General features: G+C 40.4%; 1 protein-coding gene across 6 annotated transcripts in view; it reads left to right on the top strand.

Moving 5' to 3' along the window:
• The first annotated feature begins 4,012 nt into the window (after positions 1-4,012).
• Positions 4,013-21,675, top strand: part of MYB (MYB proto-oncogene, transcription factor) — a 34,097-nt gene continuing 16,434 nt past the window's right edge. For 3 of the 6 annotated variants that reach the window (XR_011258823.1, XM_069599279.1, XM_069599281.1), the window contains exons 1-11: positions 4,068-4,322; positions 8,695-8,812; positions 10,523-10,594; positions 12,093-12,185; positions 12,427-12,647; positions 14,326-14,560; positions 15,788-15,868; positions 16,310-16,414; positions 17,710-17,964; positions 18,878-19,240; positions 20,712-20,854. Coding sequence is in view for 5 of the 6 variants with exons in the window: in XM_069599279.1 (XP_069455380.1) it covers positions 4,300-4,322; positions 8,695-8,812; positions 10,523-10,594; positions 12,093-12,185; positions 12,427-12,647; positions 14,326-14,560; positions 15,788-15,868; positions 16,310-16,414; positions 17,710-17,964; positions 18,878-19,240; positions 20,712-20,854 (1,709 nt within the window). In the remaining variant the exon portion in view is untranslated. Of the gene's footprint in view, positions 6,083-8,694; positions 8,813-10,522; positions 10,595-12,092; positions 12,186-12,426; positions 12,648-14,325; positions 14,561-15,787; positions 15,869-16,309; positions 16,415-17,709; positions 17,965-18,877; positions 19,241-20,711; positions 20,855-21,675 lie in introns of all 6 variants that reach the window. The other 3 variants (XM_069599280.1, XM_069599282.1, XM_069599283.1) reach the window with 2 other exon arrangements.

Here is a 21,675-nt window from a genome sequence, read left to right on the forward strand (position 1 = left end):
TCTTCTCTCTCTGTCTGTGATACTGTTAGGTTAATCTTCCAAATGTACCTCTCCAATAATGTAGATCTTCCATTGAGAACACATACATTCTGATCTGGCCTTCAGAGCTCTCCTTGCTCCAGGAAATCTGGCCAACTCCTTATTCCCTGTGTTTGGAATACATCTTGTGGTTCACAAGCATGTGCTTTTGCTCACACCTTTACATTCCTCTGGAATATCCTTATTTAATCACACACAAAAACCCCTCACACTTTTTATTCAGTCCTCAGTTCAAATGACAATGAAAATATGCAGGTTGGTTGTCATGGGAATACATATATAAGTTTATGAGAATCTGGAGGCTGAAAACAAACAGAAAATGCCAAACCCAGGAATCATTTAACAATAAAAATTTTCTGGTGGCCATCCTATATGGAGGCTCTATGAAACACATTAAGCACTTGCCCCATTGTTATTACTAAAAGGCTTGTTGTGAACCAACATGAGATTTATCTCAACCTATGGATTTCAATTATACATGCTACAGCTGTCATTCATTAGCTGAAATGATCAAGAATTGTCTGTACTTTACCATTTGGTGTTTACAGTAATTATTTCCCTCTTAATGCTCTGAACCAAATTGGGTTGAGGGGGTGGGAGAAGGTGGGTGGTTAGAGACATTGGGCCCCTGGGGCCTGGTCTGTCACCACCCTTGATAATCCTCATTCATCTTTGGGACACTGTTCACAAGTACTAAAGATCTACCATGTGCCCAGAGTTTCTCAGCAGTCAGAAGAAAAATGCTAGAATATACATCTTTCTTCTGTCAGCCCTTTCCCAATGTTTAGAGTAAAATAAAATGCTTTAAGGGTTGGCTTTCTGGAGGTAGAGAATCATAATGATGATCAGTAAGCAATCAAGAGATTCCTTTTCTTTCAAGTTGCAAATATGAGACTGAAGTTTTAATAGCAAAGGAAGAAAGAATAGGATGCCACAGCCCAGTAGTCACTGGCACCAACGTTCCCATGAACCTAAGTCGTCTTAGGTTTTTGAGAGTCTGATTTCTTAGCCCAGGAGAGGTGAAAGAGAATGAGATAGAGGAAGGCCATGAGAGGCAATGGGCTGGGGGGAAAGTGTTTCGAACCAGCCTGCCTTCACTCTAATACTGAAATTGTCAATGACTGATGCAGAGACAGCTTCCATGAAAACAAAAAACAAACAAAAAAAAACCCTTTGGATGCTTGTTTAAAATGCAGCTTCCTGGGCCCTGTCTCAAACTCAGTGAATCATGGGACAGTGTGTTTTTCATGAGTACACACAGTGATTCAGATTTTAAAGACTGAGGATCACTGGATTAGTATTGGCCAACTATGGTCTGTAGACTGGATATGGCCTTCAAGCTAAAAATGGTTTTTACATTTTTAAAGAGTTGTTAAAAAAATTAAGAAAGGAAAGTAGAAGAATAAGCAACACAACCAACAAAGTCTAAAATATTTATTACCTGGCCCTTTACAGGAAAGTTTGCTGACCCCTGTCTTTTGTTTAGTCACTAAGTTCTGTCTGACTCTGCAACCCCATGGACTGTAGCCCACCACTGTCCTCTGTCCATAGGATTCTCCAGCTAAGAATACTGGAGTGGGTGGCCGTGCCCTCTTCCAGGGGATCTTCCCTACTCAGGGATTGAACACGCTCCTGCTACATGGGCAGGTGAATTCTTAAGTCTCCAAGGAAGTTCAACCCTTCTTTAGTACATTGCAAAAAAAGTCTGCATCTGAATTTTTAGCTCTAACCCAGGCCTGCCACACTAAAACCACTGATGCAGCACAACTTAAGAAAAATGAAGACTCTGATACTAATGAAATATATAATGTTCTCATCTAAAAATGCATTTGTAATAATTATAAGTGAAGGAAGGAAATGTGCAAATATAATTATAGTAAAAATTCTGCAATGTCTTTGAAAATAGATATTCATCCATATAAGAACTTATAACTCCATTTGAGTCCATCCTTTTATATACTTATCAGGTGGCAATATATCCCAAATTAGCCTAGTAAAATCATTGTGTGTATACTTTTTGTCAGACTACACTTGTCCCCATACATATTTTTGTCACACATATGAGGAAAAAAATGTAAACTTCAAAATGTCTGAGAAATGAAAATGTTATAAATTCTCAAAACAACATTTAGGAAAATGATGCACAAAGGGAATAAAGGGAGTAAAATTGAATTTGGTGTTTTCCTACTTAAGAGGAGTTAAAGAATCATAGAGCACTTCCATCTCCTAAGAATCTTGGAAAAGAGACTATGAGCTGACTTCCAGAACGGTTCAGACACTCTTACTGTGCCAAAGAGCATTTGGGAATCATGCCAGTTAAATTCATAAAGTAATCCCAAAGACAGATGCAATTACTTTAAGGGTGGTATCTAGATGTTTGTTCTAGATTTTTTTAATTGTTTATTTTTGATATGGAGAAATAAATTTTATTATAGAATCTAGAAATGAATATTGTCTTCAAAAATATATTAACTTGTCTTTCAAGATTGTGACCTGAAATATCTCACAATAATGTTGTTTCAGTGTTTTTTTTTTCTTTATGGAGAAAGGAATGCTAAAATCTAACTAGACACTAAGACTTTTTGATAAGGTTTTAAACTATATTACAATGTTAAGAAACAATGTGTAAATCACCAGATAAAGTCTTGAAACAAAGCATGCTCACCATTTAATAAAATTATGACTCATATCAGTAAGAAAATGCTTTTTTAGTGAAAAAAAAATGCTTTCTGAGCTAAGTGTGAACTGCCAGGGCACATGGGACACCCACAAAACCCAGTCAGCAGAAGTCTCAAACTCCTATAAGATTAAAGGAAAAATAAATTAGTGTGTATAGAGAATGAGAAAAAAAAAAAAAAGTCCCCAATGGTACAAGTGTATAAACGGAAGTAAAACTAAAACTCCCCTAAAATCCCCCAATCATCGATCCTTATAAATTCAGCATTTATCTTCTCCTTTTAATTGTTTGGGAGCCTCTAGTTAAGTGAACACTAGTCTTTTCGTGATTTTTATCTGGTAAAACAAGAGTCCTAAACTACCCTAAACGTGGGTGCCAATCTCTGTATCACAAACTGTTGAACTTTAAAAACCATGCAAGCACACGTGGGGCTTCCTGAGTTCTGCTGGGGGCTGCTGGGCTGTTTGGAACCCTGTGGATTTTGCAGGTGTGTAGTCCAGGGCGCGCGCGGCATTCTGCATGGACAGAGGTGTGTGGTGGGCACCGCCTGGCCCGGGCAGGGTGGGTGGGGCCGGGCGTGTGCCCGGGTGAGACTGAAGGCATGTGACAATGCGAAGGTGGCGTGTCGGCTCCAGGATCTGGGTGGAGAGTGAAAACTCCGCTGGGGTGCCCCATGTGTGAGCGGTGATAGCTCCAACCCCACTAGTATTCAAGTGTCTCTTGTTATCAAGTTAAATTAGAGATGTTCTTTAAAAACAGAGCAGAACAACAACAAACTCAAAACAGCTAGCCACATATTCTATGCAAACGTATGCTCCCATCCCCTACTACCGACCCCCCAACGCAACGCTCCCCCATCTCCAAGGAGCTGAGTTTTACACCCTGTCTAAATCCAATCTCGAATGCGGGAGTTTCCCTCCCCCCAAGCCCCAGTTCCTTGCCGCCCCCGCGACAATGAGGCAGAGCCTGAAGAGCTCAGTTCTGGGGCCCTGGGGCAAGCAGAGTGGGGCGACTATAGTGCGGCCACCAAGAAGGGGAGGCGGCATCAGTGGGACGCGGCGCGAGCCCGCGCAGCCGGTACCAGGGAGCGGGGTTTGCTCAGGAAAAGGCGCCGCCGCGGCCCCCGGTCGCCCCTCCCTGGCCTCGGGCTCTCCGCCCGCGCGCCGCCCCGGCCTCGCAGCGCGCCAGGAGCCGCACCGCTGCGCGAGAGTCGGAGGGGAGCCGCGGCCCCGCGGGCCAGGCAGCCCGGAGGGCGGCAGCCAAGGCGACCGCGGAGGCGGCGGACAGGGCGCCTGCGCACTGCAGGGGCGCCAGATTTGGCGGGAGGGGGAGTGTCCAAAGCTCTTTGTTTGATGGCATCTCTGTTTACAGAGTTTACACTTTAATATCAACCTGTTTCCTCCTCCTCCTTCTCCTCCTCCTCCGCGACCTCCTCCTCCTCCTCCTCCTCTTTCTCCTGAGAAACTTCGCCCCGGCGGTGCGGAGCGCCACTGCGCAGCCGGGGAGGGACGCAGGCGGGCAGCGGGAGGCGCAGCCCCGTGCGGTTCCCGCGGCTCCCAGCGGAGCCCGGCGCCCGCCGCGCCATGGCCCGGAGACCCCGGCACAGGTAACGAAGATCCCCGGTGGGCGGCCGTGGGCAGGGGCGCGCTGGGCTCCAGGAGCTTGGGGAGCAGGTGGGAATTCGTTCCCGGATCTTCTGCGGGGCTGTCATACTGCGAGGACCCGGAGCCGCTGCCTCGGCAAGCAGAAGCCACTCGAGGGACGGATGAATGGAAGAGTCGGTGCTGGAAATCTATTAGGACGTTGGAAAGCACGCCCTGCGGCTCATTTTGCAAGTTCCACAGGGTACCTTCTCTCTAGGGGGGAAAATAGCAGCACGCTCCAGTCGGGGGCAGAGCGGTGCCCACCAGCCCCGGGGAGCCCACTACGTTCCTGGCTTGATGCCGCGGGTGTCGGCGAGCGAGTTGCGGCGTAATTGCTGGATGCATTGCGATATGTTTGGACTTGGAAGTGCAGAGCGTGTGGCTGATACAGGGGAAATGCCGAATTGTTTAGTAGCTGCAGGTAGCTCATTTAAATTTCATTCATTCTTTATGGAGGCGAAGAAGAGTGTCAGCTGACAGGCTGCTGGAAAGAAGCTTGTAGGGGAGGAAAGGATCTCTACCTTTGCAGATGGTTTTAAGCTCTGGTTTTGAAGGTTCGAATCCATATTCTCTGGGAGGCTTTTATTTCTAGAGCAAACACTACATCCACCCCCACGCGCCCGCGCCGCACATGTCAAGTGCACTTGGGGAGGCTCGCGCGGTGTCGGGAGTGAAGTGCTGTTACATTTTGGCGGATCGGAGGGAAACAGGGAGAGGAGAGGGGAGAGACTGGTCCGAACTGTCACTTGCTGGAGCTCCTGCTTCGACCAGTCTGTGGACTTCCAGGACTGGACGCGGCGGCGCTCCCTGCCAGTAGCCGGGTGCGGGGGCTCGCTCGGCCGCCGCCACGGTTGCAGCTCAACGGAAGGGGACGGAGGCGGGCAGCACCCAACGCCGCTGCCGCGCAACAGGGACGCAATCCCCGCGGGCGCTTCCCGTGTGCAGGAGGCCCCGGCGCGGCGCGCGCACGTGGACGCGGCCAAGGTCGGCGCTCCTCCCGGCGCCCTGCTCGCGCAGCCTTCGGTCGCCCTGGACGGAGAAGGGGACGCGGGGACAGACCTTGGCCGAGACGTGCTGGTGAAAAAAAGTCCCTGGAGGCAAAGCAAACCCACGCTTTTTTCCTCGGGTTGTTTGATTTTCTTTTACTTATTCGTTTTTGCATCGGAGGTCGCCTATCCTCTCGCAGAGCTAGGAAGTTGCAAAGAGCGTGGGTGTGGGCCCTGCAGCAGCACCCTCGGCCGGGCCTGGCCGGGCCGGGGAGCGGCGCCCAGACAAGACCAGGTGGTGGAGAAAAAAAGGGAGACGACTTGGGGGTGCCGCTGGTTTCCTCTGCCTCTCCCGGGTCCAGGCGCGCGGGGCGAGGGTGTTGCCTCTTGAGTGGTTTCACCTTCGCCTTTGGGACTTAACTGTATAGCAGCCGGGGTCATCTTTTTTTTTTTTTTTTTTTCGGGAGCAGAAACTAGGAGGAAGAGGAGGAGGAGAAGGAGGGAGCTGGGAAGCGGTGCTGGGAGGAGGCGCGGGGCAGGTTCCGCGCGCCGAGATCTTGACCGTCCCCGCGGGGCGGGGCCGCGCAGGTTCCCGGCGGCTCCCAGGTAGCGGCGAGGGGAGGTGGCCAGGACGGGCGGGAGCCTTGAACCTGCCTCAGGGGGAAGAGAAACCCGGCTGTGGGCTCGAAGCCGTTTCTTGCAAGGCGAGCATCGACTCGGCAGGGATTATTAACCAGGTCAGCGAAATGAGTCTGAACCCTTTTTCTAGAATCACAGTAGCGGCCACAAGGCACTTCCTCCCGCTCCCCTCCCTTTTTCCCAACCCCCAACACTTCTTTTCTTTTTCGTTTCTTTGCACGGTTTGTTTCCTTGACAGAATGTAACATTCATAGTCGTACTCTTGTAACCACACCAGGTCTAGCAGGTGGGGAGCCGGGTGCATCAAGCTTGAAATCAGCCTTTGAAAGTCTTCTGACTGTTGGGTCTGAGATCTTGTCAGAGCAGATAAAGGAAAAGTTATTTCAGGTCCTTAGTAGAAATTAATCATCCTACTTAGACGACCGGGTCCGTTCAGAGCGAGGAAATCGCATGCAAAGCTCAAAGGCAAGACCCGTGCCTCGCGTGCTAATGGACCCTGGAACTGACAGTGTGCCCAGCCCTGGGCTAGTAGCCCTGCTTGCCTCTTCAATGGCCTCTTCAGGACCTGCGGAAGTCACACACCCAGGTTTCCCCCAAGACTTTGCTTGTGCACATCTCTGATTTTGCACGTTTCTGCTTAATTTTTAGACTCAACGAAAGATCTGGAATTATCCTTTATTCGCATGGAAAGTACCGTAGAAGTAGAATCCAAGCCCTTCTGTATAGGCGAGGAACTGAGGTCGTGAGAGAGAGGAAGTGATTTGTCCAAGTCACGCAGCTAGGTTGAGGCAGAACTAGGACTGGCACCTTTACCTCCAGAAGCCTAGTCCTTAGTGTCTATGCTCTCTCACCTGATGTAGGCTGCCCTCTATGGGCGGCCGAATTTGTTGCTTATTCCTGAGTGTTCAGCTGTTGCCAAGACAGTGGTGTCGGATTACTGGTTTGGAACTTGTAGTTCTCAGTTCTGAAAACCTGATCTCCAGATCCAGCGAGACCCCCAAGGTTAAATTCAGCTGAAGCTATGACTCCACTTGCAGATGACTCAGGCTTTCTTAGTATCCCGGATATTTCACAAGGGTGCCACTTCATCTGGGGGGCTTTCCAAGGAGTTCTCTATGAACCTTTCAAAATTCCTGGGATTATAATAACATTTTTTCCACCTTATGATGCTTGTGTTTTTTATTAAAGGAAAGCTACTATAATTATTAATCAGAAATTGTTTAGAGCCCTTTGTTGATAGTGTGAAACGGGATCAGGCTCTTCTTTAAAAGGATAGCCCTAAATGAAAGATGGTTATAGATTATATAGTTCAGTGGTCTTTTTTTGTGTGTGTGATGACATTTTCAATTTGGATCACATCCTGCTTGTCACCATGAATCCTGGACCTTCACGTTGTTTTCCAAAATAATAGTTTTAAATTATAAGAACCTCAAATTCAGGATTTGGGGGAAATAATTTTGCTGGTTTGTAAGGGATGGGTAATACATACTTGTAAGTTGCTTCTGGAAGACCAGATAAGAATATACATTATATTTTTTAGAATAATGATTTGCATTATGATATTGCTTTATATAATTATTTTTATTGTTCTTAATTTGATGGAATTCTCAATATTGCAATGATAAATTTTTAGTAACTCTTTAAAGATAGTATAATTTTTCCTTGTAACTTAAGTTTTGTAAGTAAAATAATAACTAAAAGTAAACTGGCTGTAAAATGACTCATATCTATTTTAGGGATACATTCATCATTATATGATTAATAAATATTGAGTATAGAGTTAGTTCAGAAGACATCAAAATTTATAGTTTTGGTCAAGTAGGTAAAAGAAAAAGTTCTTTTGAAAACAGTAATGAGTTCCTTTTAAACTCATCTGGGGAAATCCCTCAGTTTTGAATTAGGTGCATTTTAAGATCTTTCAAATACCATTCAGTCTGAGGTAGAAAAAAACATGAGTAAGTAAGATTCTGACTATCATGTGCCCTAAATTATTCACTTGGTTACTCAGGAAACAGGATTGTAAACATGGCCACAGGTTGGATCAACCTGGTCTGGAGTCTAACTGTTTGATATAAATGTTATTTGCAATGCAGTTTGATCACTTGATCACTTATCCTTTCTCAGGTTTTTAAGTCCTTTCCTCTTAGATTCTCTTAATCTTCTAATCTTTAAGAGATGACTATAATTGTATTGTTGGGTGTATTACTTCTTGAATTTTTTCCTCCTAATAAAACACCAGTCCCATTAAGATAACACAATTGAGTTGTTTATTGTATTTGGGAAATATTATTTAAACAATGTGACGTATGCCAAAGATTTTGAGTGTACTTATATAAAGGATGTGGGCTCTCATTCTTTTTATTGTCTTTAACATTAAGTTTTAAACCTAAACCTTCATTGGTTGGAAGGTTGCCAATTGTGTCATTTGTCACTGGTCTAACATTAACAGCAGGTTTAAACATGCAGCGCAATAGAAAGTGCCAGGTCCTTTGCTGTATCTGTGGATACCAATAACAGCAAAACTCGTTTACAATCCCAGAGCAACAAAGTGCCAAAAACACTCTTGTTGTGCAACTTTTCAAAGGTTTATCTTTGTAACCCTGGAAAAGATTGTTGAGGAGTTTTGGTGTAGGTTTTGGTGTAAGTTTTGCTTGGTGTAGTTTGGGTCCTCTTGTTTCAGTAGATATCTGCCCACTTTTTATTTCTGCAGCATCTACAGTAGTGATGAGGATGATGAAGACATTGAGATGTGTGACCACGATTATGATGGATTGCTTCCCAAGTCCGGAAAGCGTCACTTGGGGAAAACTAGGTGGACGAGGGAAGAGGTAACTAATTATGTAATCAAAACGTGGGGGAAAAACATGGAGTGGTTCCATTTGTGAAAAACAAAATTTCAGCTAAACTACAGGTGTTCAAACTTACTAGCAGGCTCTCTGGTTTCTTACCCTAGCCTGCCTGTGCAGTGTGCTTACCCCTTACCACCCCGCTATATGGACACCGTACCATCCTTTTTCAAACTTTTTGCAGTTGTTCGAATGTTCTTGTCTTCTCACTTTATCTGTTTTTCCCTCTGCCTATTCTGTTCTTGTCATTTTACTCCACAACTACTTCTTCGTCACTTGTGAGACGTTGCTTCTTCTGTGACACCGTCCCTGGTTTCCCTAGACATGTTGGATGTATCCTCCAACCACTGGGTGCACATTCGTATTTATTGTTGCTGTAACATATATGCCTCTCCCTGCAGACTGTGAGTCTGCTGAGGGCAGGGCTAAATATCTGTTCATTTATGTGTTCCTGAACCCAGTATTGATTGCCACAAAGTGGAATAATAATAAATGTTCCCTGAACCAATGAATAAATTGCTATTTCCAAAAACAAAACAAAAGAATAAAGCAACACCCATATAACTTGTTGTAACAGGTTCATTTAACATTCTTGGCATATAATGTTACCCAGAGAAATATACCTGGGTGTCTGTTCTGAAAGTGTTAGTCACTCAGTCTGTTCTGAGAGCATTCAGAAATGGATGGAGATGTGTCTGCTTTTCACCTCTCTTTTTCTGCGAGCTTATCAAAAGCTGGATCTTTTCAGGAATGGGAAAATGCTTAGGGGGCAAAATTATTAATGTAAGAGAAAAGTTGCTTTTTTCTTTCAAGTCCTCAAAATTTGCAACTGATTGTAGAGGATTTCATGTTAGAATAAATTATATTGACTCTTCTTCAGTTTCATTCTGCCCTCCTTTACTTAAACCAGACCTCTCATTGACAGGCAGGCAGGATTTCCAATGAGGTCCATGGGAAATGTATATTTTACCTGTGGAACTTGTGCACACGGATTATTCTTAGAGATTCAGAAGTTCTGATGGTACCCCTGGTTTCCTAATTCCTGTGTCTGTGTTATACCATGGGGGTCACATCATGTGTGAAAGTTACCTTGGCAGCAACATGAGGATTCTCTTTTGCTTGAATATGTTTAGGAAAACACTTGTGAACTGAAAGATACCATCCTGATGTTTAGTGTCTTCTGTGTTCTAATCAATTTGGTCTCATTTAAATTGTGAATATATTGATACAAAAACTAAATGATTTTCTTATATCATACCTTCAAGTTTAATTAAGAAAAGTGATCCTCCACTTTTTTAAATGAAGATATTAAACTTAGTAAATATTAGACTAGAACTTGAGCTGTTTCTTATTGAGATCCTATCTAATGCCATAGTTCAATATCTATTAAATCAAACAGTGGAGTTCATATTTTTCCCATGAAGTAGAAGTTTTAAAAGTCACCAAGTGTTAAACATTAAATGTATCAGACATTATGCTAAATGTTTTGCATAATTAACTCATATAATTCTCAAATAATCTTGTTGACAGACGCTATGATTCCCATTGTACAAATGACAATATTAAGGCCCAGAAAAGCTAAATGATGTACCCAAGGTTATATAAATCATCAGTAGTTGAGTCAAGATTCAAACTCTGGTCTGAGTTTACAGTAAATGACTAATATCCTAGGATTACCTTTAAATATCTTAGGATGAAAAACTAAAGAAGCTGGTGGAACAGAATGGAACAGATGACTGGAAAGTTATCGCTAATTATCTCCCGGTAAGTTAGTAATTTTTTCTTTCTGTAAAAGGAAATCTTCTCCCAAAGATTTAAATAAGATATCCTAGGAGATGATATTAAAACATTACACATGTGCTTATGTGTAAGAAGTAAGGGAGAAATGCCTATCCATAACTTATATTTCTATTGTAATGCATGTAATTAAATTTCTAAAGATATTATTAATGGATTTTTTATAGCATATCTTAAATGCTTCCTTCTTACTTTATCTTTTCATTTTTAGGATAATATAACTTAGCAATTTGATAATTTGTTGTATGGTAGATGACTAAACTCATATTTCCCCCAAGTCTGCTTTTCTTCAATTTCATATCTTTTCAATAGCCATAATTTTGGTATCCTGATTTAAAATTTTGGAGCTCCTTTAGACTTACCCGGCCCCCGCACCCTGTCCGCTACACAAAGCCAGGATTAAGGAATCTGGGAAGCCTTTGTTCATTCTCCTCACTGTTTTACATGTTTGGCCTCTTTCCTTCTTCCCTGGACAACTGCATTGCCTGCTTGTAGCTTTTCACTTTCTCACATGTCCCAGACACCATTGGTAGATGGAGCTTCATAAAATGCAGCTTTACCTTGCTTTCCAAAACGAGGAACAGTGACTTCAAGTCTCACACATTAAGTAAACTGCCTAGACCTGACACATGGAGGCTCTTCCATATGCCTCAACTTAATAGCCATAGTTCTGTTTCCTACTTCCTCTCTGTAAGCAGGTTTGGTTGAATTCATTTCTGCTTTCCCTTCTGAGAACTTGTGTCCCTGGTGATGCCACCTCTTAAAATGTTCCATCCATCCTTCACAGTCTATGCCAAGACCTTTTCCAGACTATTTCTAAGGAAACATAATTTCTCCTTCTCAGGAGGAGACACTCCTTTTTTCCACCCCAATATCATTTTGCTGTGGTCTCTTCTTGCCTGTGAATCAAATTTCACCTTCTTAGTTAACTATATGTTCGTCTTTTACTACTTACATGATTATAAGCTCTTATAAAATAGGGCCCCTTTTTTTTTTTCATCTTTGTTTTTTCTGCAATATTAACACTTTGGTCCTAAATTGAAGCACATCTCTTAGCCTGAATGAAAATCAAACTTATGTCATTTAGAGTGGTCCAACATCAACATAAAGGTCCAACATCAATATGAAATCTCTAGGAAGTCTTAATTCATGTGGGTACTTGCAAAGCAACACACTGAGATTAAGGTTACGTTAAATTGACAGCCAAGTATGCTGTGTGACGATCCTTTCGATCACATAGCGGAACTATTTCCCTCAGGATGGAGAACTTCTAATTTTAGATACAACTTTGATGTATTCTTTTGTATGTTCTTTAGCTATAAGTAATGGGCTTTCCAAACATGCCCTAAAATGTTTGTGAATGTTTTCATGGTATATTGCCCCTGTGTGATTTATATGACAACAGTATTCATGTGCTTCACATCATGTCTTATGTGACAGTGCATGCTTCATCTTATTTGCCTAGAATCGAACAGATGTGCAGTGCCAGCACCGATGGCAGAAAGTACTAAACCCTGAGCTCATCAAGGGTCCTTGGACCAAAGAGGAAGATCAGAGAGTAAGTTCTTTATTCGTTGGTGTGTGAATCGCAATTATGAATAGCCCCCAACATTGTTGAATGTTTCCCAGCTTGAAGAAACAGGTAAAGTGTGCAAATAGGAAGTTGAGGTCTCCATTCCCATATTTCCCATGAATGAAAGAAGCTTTTTAGAAATTTTCTAAAGATAACATGAAGAATGATTACGCTGACTCATTACATAACATTAAAACATAGGTTATTTTTGTGTGTTTATCTGAAGGTGATAGAGCTTGTACAGAAATACGGTCCGAAACGTTGGTCTGTTATTGCCAAGCACTTAAAGGGGAGAATTGGAAAACAATGTAGGGAGAGGTGGCATAACCACTTGAATCCAGAAGTTAAGAAAACCTCCTGGACAGAAGAGGAAGACAGAATTATTTACCAGGCACACAAGAGACTGGGGAACAGATGGGCAGAAATCGCAAAGCTACTGCCTGGACGGTAATAATATGTCAAAAAATATATTGATTGGGAAGAATGAGGGAACGGGTATGGAACATTCTGTTTTAAAATGTATGGTGAGTGAATTATGTTTTATTGATGGTGTATGTTTCATTAGATAAACCAGATCCATAGCTTTTAAAACTGGAAGAGATTTTAGAGGTTATCTGGTTCAGGACTTCCAGAATCCACCCGATGGTGAGCTTGAGCTAACTTTCCTCAGCTTCAATTGCCCCATTTCCAAAATGGATTATAACCTACTTTTCAGGGCCAATGTTAGTACCAAATAAAATATATCAGAGCACTCTGTAAACTTCAAAACTCTAAACACGTAGAAGAAAACCGAGGGTTAATAGTTTGGTCTGAGTTCATACAGCTAGTTGTGACCAGAAGGAGTTCAGGTACCATTTTCCTGATACTATGTTCATTTCATTATACCACTTGGCTTAATTTTTTTCTTTTGAATAAAGAAAGGCTGTATCTCTAGAATTATCATACTGCTTTCAGGTTTTCAAATAATGTTGTTGTTATGCTTTCTTTTTCATGAACAAGGCATAAAAATGACCTCATTTTGAGGGATATCTTTGGAAGCTCATTTTTGTCCCACTTTCCCCATTTAAACAGTTTATAACAGATGTTTAATTGGGGAGATACTATTTATTATAAATCTTCATAAAAATATCGTAAGATAGGAAATATTTTAAATAATTTTTATAAAAATTCTTTTATTCTTCAGCTTCATGACCCAAAGTGGAGAAAGGGTCGTTTCAAAGAAGGCCATGCCTCTGATGGTCTATTCAGTATTCTCTTGTGATGTTCTGAAGCATTTCCTCTCTCCTGGTCCAGTATAAGCTCAGAGAATTCAAGAGGTTGATAAAGGGAGGCCTTTTCTCCCATATGGTCTGAGAGGATATGTTGTTGATTCTTTTAAAGTTTTAAGGGGCGATTGAACTTCCTCTTTCTTTAGCATGCATTCCCCCACCCCCACAGAAATAGTAAAAGAGAGGCTTAAAACGGTTTTGTTCTTTTTTTTTTTTTTGAATTGAGAAACTGTTTTCCTGAGAATTGAAAAACTTTAGTAAAAATGCTTTGCAGTTTAAAAATATATTGGGAGTTAGCCTCTTTCCTTTCTGGATGCCATTTTACATTTTCATCTCTGCCCGCTTTGGAACAATTTCGGGTGGCTTCTGAAATGTGGAAGGATTTTTTACTCAAAATCTCTAACTAGTACTGTTCTAGATAAAGAGTGGACATTGAGGCAGCAGCAACATCATTATTGCTCACCCAACTTTAGTGAGTGCCTATTGTGATGTGTATGTAGGTCCACAACTCACAGGAATAATTTTCTAGAACAACCAGGACTTTAAGTTGTATTAGAGTCTTTTACCACAGTCAGAATAAACATGAAGGGTATTGTATTGAAAATACACTTAACAAGGAAACAAATGTCTAAAAGATTTCAAAATTTGTATAAAACTATATAATTTCCATATTATATAATTTAGAGACTAGTTAATTGGGGTAGCATGCTTTTAAGGAGGTAGGGAAGACAGAAGCAAAAAACACTAGTACTGGACCAAAAGAAAGGTCTCTGTTAGAAACAGTTTTCTGTCAATTAACTGTAATCTGAGTTGAAATTGTTGTTTGTAAAATGAATATGTGATATATTTCTGTGCAGAACTGATAATGCTATCAAGAACCACTGGAATTCTACAATGCGTCGTAAGGTCGAGCAGGAAGGTTATCTGCAGGAGTCTTCTAAAGCCAGCCAGCCACCAGTGACCACAAGCTTTCAGAAGAACAGCCATTTGATGGGCTTTACGCATGCTCCACCTTCAGCTCAACTCCCTCCAACTGGCCAACCCTCAGTTAACAGTGACTATCCCTATTACCACATTTCTGAAGCACAAAACGTAAGCCGTTCCTGAGCGTTCAGTTTAATGAGAGAGATGGTTATTTTATTACTAGTTCCAGGTAATAATGATAATTTCTAGTGAATACTTAGTTTTCACAAACATGATCATGATCAACTGAGAAGGGTAGGTGTTGTTATCCCTAATATGAATCCAGAAATGAGGATGTTAAGTGATTTGTCCAGGGTTACACAGCTCATAGAGATTGTCCAGACTAGAATCCAGGTTGTTTGGTTTTAACTTGCTGCTCCAAATCTAATTGGAAGTTAGCTTTTGAATGTAAATTTACTTAACAAGGTATTGCTGAAGAAGAATGAGGGCGTGGAGGTGCAGTTGTACCTAGTACTTTTCTCTGCCAAAAGAAAAAGTGAGTGTAATATTACATTTACAGGGGAAATAGTTTGACACTGAAATTTAACAGATGATTGTAAGTTCAGCTCTGGTAGTGATCTAGCTGAAAGGTCTTAATTTATTCATTCATTCAGTAAGTGTTTACCTTCTTACTGAGAATCAAGAGCAGTTTCATGACTGACATCTGATGTTTTTTATCCTGCTTTGAATCAGTGTGATTCCTTCTTCATTTCTTGATATTTATATTTATGGAAAGAAATTTTCATAATGGGTAAGAAAATAATAAAGAGAAAAAAGTCAAGACTGCAAGACTTGAATCTTAAAATTAACAATAATAAATGGTGAAATTTATCCAAGAATTCAGAGCTCATAAGCAAATTCTATGCAAAACATATTCCCAAGCAGTTTGTACTTTCTCTGTCTATTCGTAAATTTGACTGCAGACTTTCCTGAAAAGTCTCAGATGAATGAACTATCCTAAGAGCTGCTGTACTCTTTTCTAAAAAACTCATAATAATTCACAGAAAAATATTTTTATTTATAAACAGCTAGTGCCAGCTGTTTTTGGCATCAAAACTTCTTTCATACACTCATGAATGTATTTCAGATTATATTTTTGTTTCTAGTTTTCTCTAAGGAATACTTCCTGTCATAATTGATGAGCATTAAAAATTTTTTTTCACTATGTTGCTTTAATATTATTAAATGTTTGGCTAAAATTTCAAATTAGAATTGGATTTCATTTTGCTTTGTGAATTTTATCAGAAAAGTGCTTTTTTTTCTTAGTCTTAGAGTGAAACTTGAGGAAGCCAGCAAGTCCCCTGAAGCATGTGTAACCATGAATGACTCGGCCTTTGTTTTGCATTTTTGATGTAGGTCTCCAGTCACGTCCCATATCCTGTAGCATTACATGTAAATATAGTCAATGTCCCTCAGCCAGCTGCTGCAGCTATTCAGGTAAGCCCACTGTAAGATCATTTCATAAAGAAGCTCATTAGCTGCTCAAGGCACAGCTCTGGTTCTTTCATCCAAACACTTATTTCCACCTGATCCACTGAAGTTAAAAAAAATGGGGGACAGTGAAAAATGGGCGGAGCTCTGGCCAGCAGTCTACACTTCCGGATTGAATTAGCATGGGAATCTCTGGTTCTCTGATGTTGAAAGTTGAAACAACCCCTCTGTCAGCATCTCCTTGAGCCTCATGTTTCACATCCCTCCCTTATGTCTGGGATAGCATTCACAGAGATTTCTATAGTGGCCAGATTCGGTTGGTGTTGGTTCCATGCCAGGGTTCTCTGGGTTCTGTGTGGTCCCTTGTGAACCACAGGCCATGACCATTGTGTTTACAGCTACCAACCAGGCCTTTGTGTTTTTTTCTTGCTTAACTTTTCATTTCAGAGACACTATAATGATGAAGACCCTGAGAAAGAAAAGCGAATAAAGGAGTTAGAGTTGCTTCTAATGTCAACTGAGAATGAACTCAAAGGACAGCAGGCACTTCCAGTAAGCTGTCACTGCATGCTTGATCCGAGCAGTGGATAATGGCTTGACCCCAGTGTTCTTCTATATCTTTTCCTTTATCTTCTAACTATCACACTAATCAAGACTCCATATATCTACTAACAATGTTTAAACACTAGAGGTTGCTTGTAATAAAATGCAATCGGTATCACAATGTGTGTTGACTAACTTGGAAGTCGTCCTTTTGTGTTGCCGTAGAACCTCAATATACATTTGTGAGTCTCTTCCTCAATTTTTTTTTTCTTCAGAAGGACTATAATCAGTTTAGTGAGTAGCAGAGAAAAAACTGAAAATTTGCAATTTTTTTTTGCAAAGCTGTGTGTCTGGTGCCTATTCATTGAATTTTTTTCTATTACTTAAGCTAGATTTTCATATTTATCATTTCAAACATAATTTGATGTATGCCCAGTATATCCATGTAAAATATATATATATATAAAATCTCTCCATAAATAAGTGACCCTCTTTTGTTTGCATGCACAAAAGCCGTGTGGACCATTATTGAATTTTGACATCTTTTCTAGTGACTGGACGACAAACTGGGAAAGCGGCTTGTACTTTGTAACATATGTAGTTAACCAACAAAGAGAATAAAAGATACAATACCCAGTAGGTATCCTCAGGAGTAGATTTCTTTTTGGTTAAATAATAAAATGATTATGTGCCTTTGATGGTTCGACCACTTTTTAACTTTGTTAGTGTTTTGCAATTTCTCCTGTTGCGTGGTCATGCCGAAAGGAGACTTCTGTTAATTTGCTCTTCTGCTTTTGTAACCACGTTGATTTGGCAGCTCTTTACTGCATCAGTGCAGTCTGTAGCATTAAAAAGGAATAAAAGACACAAGAATATACACAGATAAAAGAAACTTTAACTTTTGAATCTTCCAGCCCTTATGTAGGTTAGGGTGAGAATAATAGCCCACTTAATTCACAACAGACATTTATGGTCCTTTTGGAAATTATGTTCAAGTAGATCTTTAAGACATTCCATGTGAGAGTTGTTCCTTGTAAGAGAGTTCCTCTGTTTATAATTTTAACAAAATGATGACAATGGAGGTCATCCATAGATGACAGGCTATATACCACTACTAAAAAGTGGGGTCTTGCATTGATGAAAGGAAACATCTTGACAACTGTTTCATAGGCGCAAGTTCTGGATGATGCAATGGCTTTTATCTTTCCTCTAACAGCATCTGATACCTTATGCAACTTCATTGCTAAGTTCCTTCTCCCTTTCTTCTCCCTGCTCTTTCTTTATTCCCCCACCCCCCTCCTTAGACACAGAACCACACATGCAGCTACCCCGGGTGGCACAGCACCACCATTGCCGACCACACCAGACCTCATGGAGACAGTGCACCTGTTTCCTGTTTGGAAGAGCACCACTCCACTCCATCTCTGCCCGCGGATCCCGGCTCCCTTCCTGAAGAAAGTGCCTCTCCTGCCAGGTGCATGATCGTCCACCAAGGCACCATCCTGGACAATGTTAAGAACATCTTAGAATTTGCAGAAACACTTCAATTTATAGATACTGTAAGTAGAATTTTTAAGGCAAGTTAATGTTTTGGGAAGAGGAATTAGGAAACCCACTTCTCAAATCGTGGCCATTTTCTGTAGTGAATATTGTGTTATTAGCATATAGTAATATAAACGTATAAGTGTGACTTTACTTTTCATGTGTATCTTCAATATCTGATTTCTTAGGCTACCCACATAAAAGGTAGCTTTTCACACATTTCCTTCAAAATGCATATTTATAAAAACAGTAAAGTCAATGACCTTTAAGTAGAGCTTGGGCTATAGGAGTATTTGGATTATTTTAAACTTTTTTTTTTAACTTTGTTTATTCCTTTGTGTTTTCCCAGAACTGTGCTTTGCTTTTGGATAGCTCATTAAGAATTATATTAAGAAATACTTAGAACTTAAAGCAATCTTCCAATGTATTTGCAGTGGTAATAAGTTCATTGGTGGTACATGGCTTTCTCTACAAACATTGATTATTGATTACTGGTCCCAACTAGTTCACTGACACAAACCATCTCTGGCGAAACAAACTTGAATTCAGCATCAGAAAAGCTGACAATTCATTTCCTTTGTTTCCCAGTTGATTAAAAAGTATTTATTGCATCCCCATCAGACAGAGGATGAACATTGCCAAGATGTGCCACCCAAGAGGTGTTCTTTTTGCTTTGAACTGCATGCAAATGATAGAGTACTGGGAACTTCCTGCAGTGCCCGGGAGGGCCAGCCTCGAGGCAGCATGGGAGACACCCCATGCCCTGTGCCAGAACAACTGTTTCAATCTCCAGGCTGTTTCACAGGAAGTCTAGCAAGGGGGCCAGGTGTTCTCTTTGCATTCAGCATCTTTCTCAGTGCTGTGTTACAGGTGATGGCACACACCATGTACACACTGTCTCAAAGTTCTGTGCCTCCCACATTGTTTCAGGATGCTTCATCATGGGGTGATCTCAGCAGTTTTGAATTGTTTGAAGAAGCAGATTTTTCACCTAGCCAACACGATGCAGGCAAAGCCCTCCAGCTTCAGCAGAGAGAGGGCAGTGTGAATAGACCTGCAGGAGAGCCTAGCACGAGGGCGAACAGACGCAAGTTGAGTGAGGGTTCACTTGACCTGCCCAAGCCCTTCCCTCCTGCAAGGCCCAGCACAATTCCACGGGTCATCCTTCGAAAAAAGCGGGGCCAGGCCAGCTCCGTAGCCACTGGACACTCTAGTTCCTTGATACTTGCTGACGTCAGCAGTTCAACTCCCAAGCGTTCCCCTGTCAAAAGCCTACCATTCTCCCCCTCACAGGTAGAGCACAATTTCTGCACAGCTGTTACTAATTTTCAACAGACACCTGAGCCTTAATAATCTAGAAACTAATCCTTTGGAACAAATGACTAATTACTGTTGTCTTCACTGATTTTGTTCCATTTGTTGCCTCTAGCTATTGCTAAGTCATACTGCCTCCGAGAGTTTAGGCTGTCTGTAGACTTGACTGATGATTTTGTCATAATTCTCTCTCTGACTTTCTGGTGATCTGAAGGATGGTTAGTTGCATGGGATGTGCATTTACTTCCTTCCACACTGGAGTTTAACATTTCTATTTCTTCCTTGTCTCCCATCCCTTCCCTCCCTTTGAAAACTTTAACCGATTTTCTGTCTCTTTGTTCACTTATTATTACATGATTCACTGACCCAGGGGAGGAGGGGACCAAATGTTTAGATAACTTTGAAGTGCAACTAAGCAATTTAAAGGTTCCAATCCATCTTTAAGTGAAAAAATTTTGGAAGAAAATGAGGAACAAATGCTTAAGAAAAATAACGTACATTTTAATTTCACTTTCTCAACATTGGCTCTTCTGAGTCATGCCCTAATATTTTATTAGCACATTTTTTTTTTGCCAATGAATGTTCTTATTTCATATAGATTTTTAAGGCATAGAAATTATAATTCTTATCAAAGATTGTGTTTTTTAATGTAAACATTTGAAGTTAATTTGGCACTTTAAAACATTTTTCCAGTTATGTCTGTTGAGTCTGTTTTAAGAACAACTCTAAGTGTGAGCAAATGATATGCCCACTAAAAACCAATCTTATTTTTCATTTGTATTTTCCAAATTCTGTTCTGGAGTATGTTAGTTCTGTAAGACTTTAATGATACTCCAGAAAAATACCTAAATATACAGGTATATAGGTTTGGGAAACACTGAATTGAACAAAATTAAGGCAGTTTCTTTACTGCAGGATCTCTCAAAGTTTTAAATACACTAATGTGCATTATGAATTTCCAAGAGATTGCAGTATGTTTTCCTAATTTGTTTTACCTTGAAACCATTTGAGGAACACCTATTACTTTCCTAGAACATCAGTGTTTTGAGAGATACAGGTTATTACTCAAGAATTTTTCACATAATGTCAATTTTATACAGTGATGTTTCCTAGATGACTAAAGAGAAAAAAAAGTATGAAAAACAATTATTACTTTCCAAAAGAAGTCACTTCAACACTTTTAACATTAATAAAATGTGCATCTCATTCTCTTTAGTGACAGGTGTCATTTATTGAGAATGTTTTCTTAGGATTTTGCAAGTTTTTTTTGGAAATCATATTCCAAATCTTGGGTGCTAAATTGAAATAAAACACTATGTGCTTGTTAACATCATTGTTTCATATAGTGGGTCAGTAAAACATACCTATTTGTTAACATCGATTTTTAAATTGGGCTGAGTAAAGAATCACTGTTTAACTTAAGTATTTTTTTCTTTCTTCTCGTATTTAGTTCTTAAATACTTCCAATAACCATGAAAACTTAGACTTGGAAATGCCTTCTTTAACTTCCACCCCACTAAATGGTCACAAATTGACTGTTACAACTCCATTTCATAGAGACCAGACTGTGAAAATTCAAAAGGAAAATACTATGTAAGTCCTTGTTTCAAGAAAAAGATTATTTATTTTATTTACTTATAGTTAATTAATAGAAAATAGTCCCCAAGTGTTTGATCTACTTATATGTGTATAATTTTACTGATCCACTTCTATGTACATAATCATGTGTATTTCCACATTGAATATGTCTGTCCTGGACGTGTTAGAGCTACCTAGAGGTGGAAGCGGGGGAGAATAAACTATCTTTTGTAGTTCACAGTTTCCTATATATCTAGAGGAAGGTTTAATATAACTTTTCCAGTTTTTCTGTTTGTTCAGTAAGTCTTTTTCATTGAAAACAAGATTTTCAACATCCTTTCTGCTCTAATTATAAACTTTGGAATAAGAATAAGTATGGTTCTTTACTTAGTTTATATTTTTAAATCTTATTTTTTCTTTCTGAAATTTATCTATCGAATGGACCTGTTTTGCCATCCCCAGGAAAAGTATATGATTAAAAGCCAAGGAATGATTAAGCCCTTGTTTTTATTCAATAAAGGCTTAACCAATTCAAAAAAAAATGCCAGAGAACATCAATATGAATTGTAATACACCTTTTAAAAATGCAATTCTGTTATTTCTGATACCATAAATATATTTTAGAAACAGTTTTTAAAACCTTTTAGTTTTCAGAGGTTAGCATGTTTTCTGTTGTAGATAGATAAAAGATAATGAATAGATAAAGTTGATTTGTAAGTGACATCAGATCATCATAATGCTTATGTTCATTTTAAAGGTTTAGAGTCACTACATGTATTTTCAGAATGATTAAAGAAAGATGAGAAATATTTTAATGCTCTTAGTTTTGGGGTATG

This window comes from Ovis canadensis, chromosome 8, assembly GCF_042477335.2.
Source record: "Ovis canadensis isolate MfBH-ARS-UI-01 breed Bighorn chromosome 8, ARS-UI_OviCan_v2, whole genome shotgun sequence".
Classification (NCBI taxonomy): Eukaryota; Metazoa; Chordata; class Mammalia; order Artiodactyla; family Bovidae; genus Ovis; species Ovis canadensis.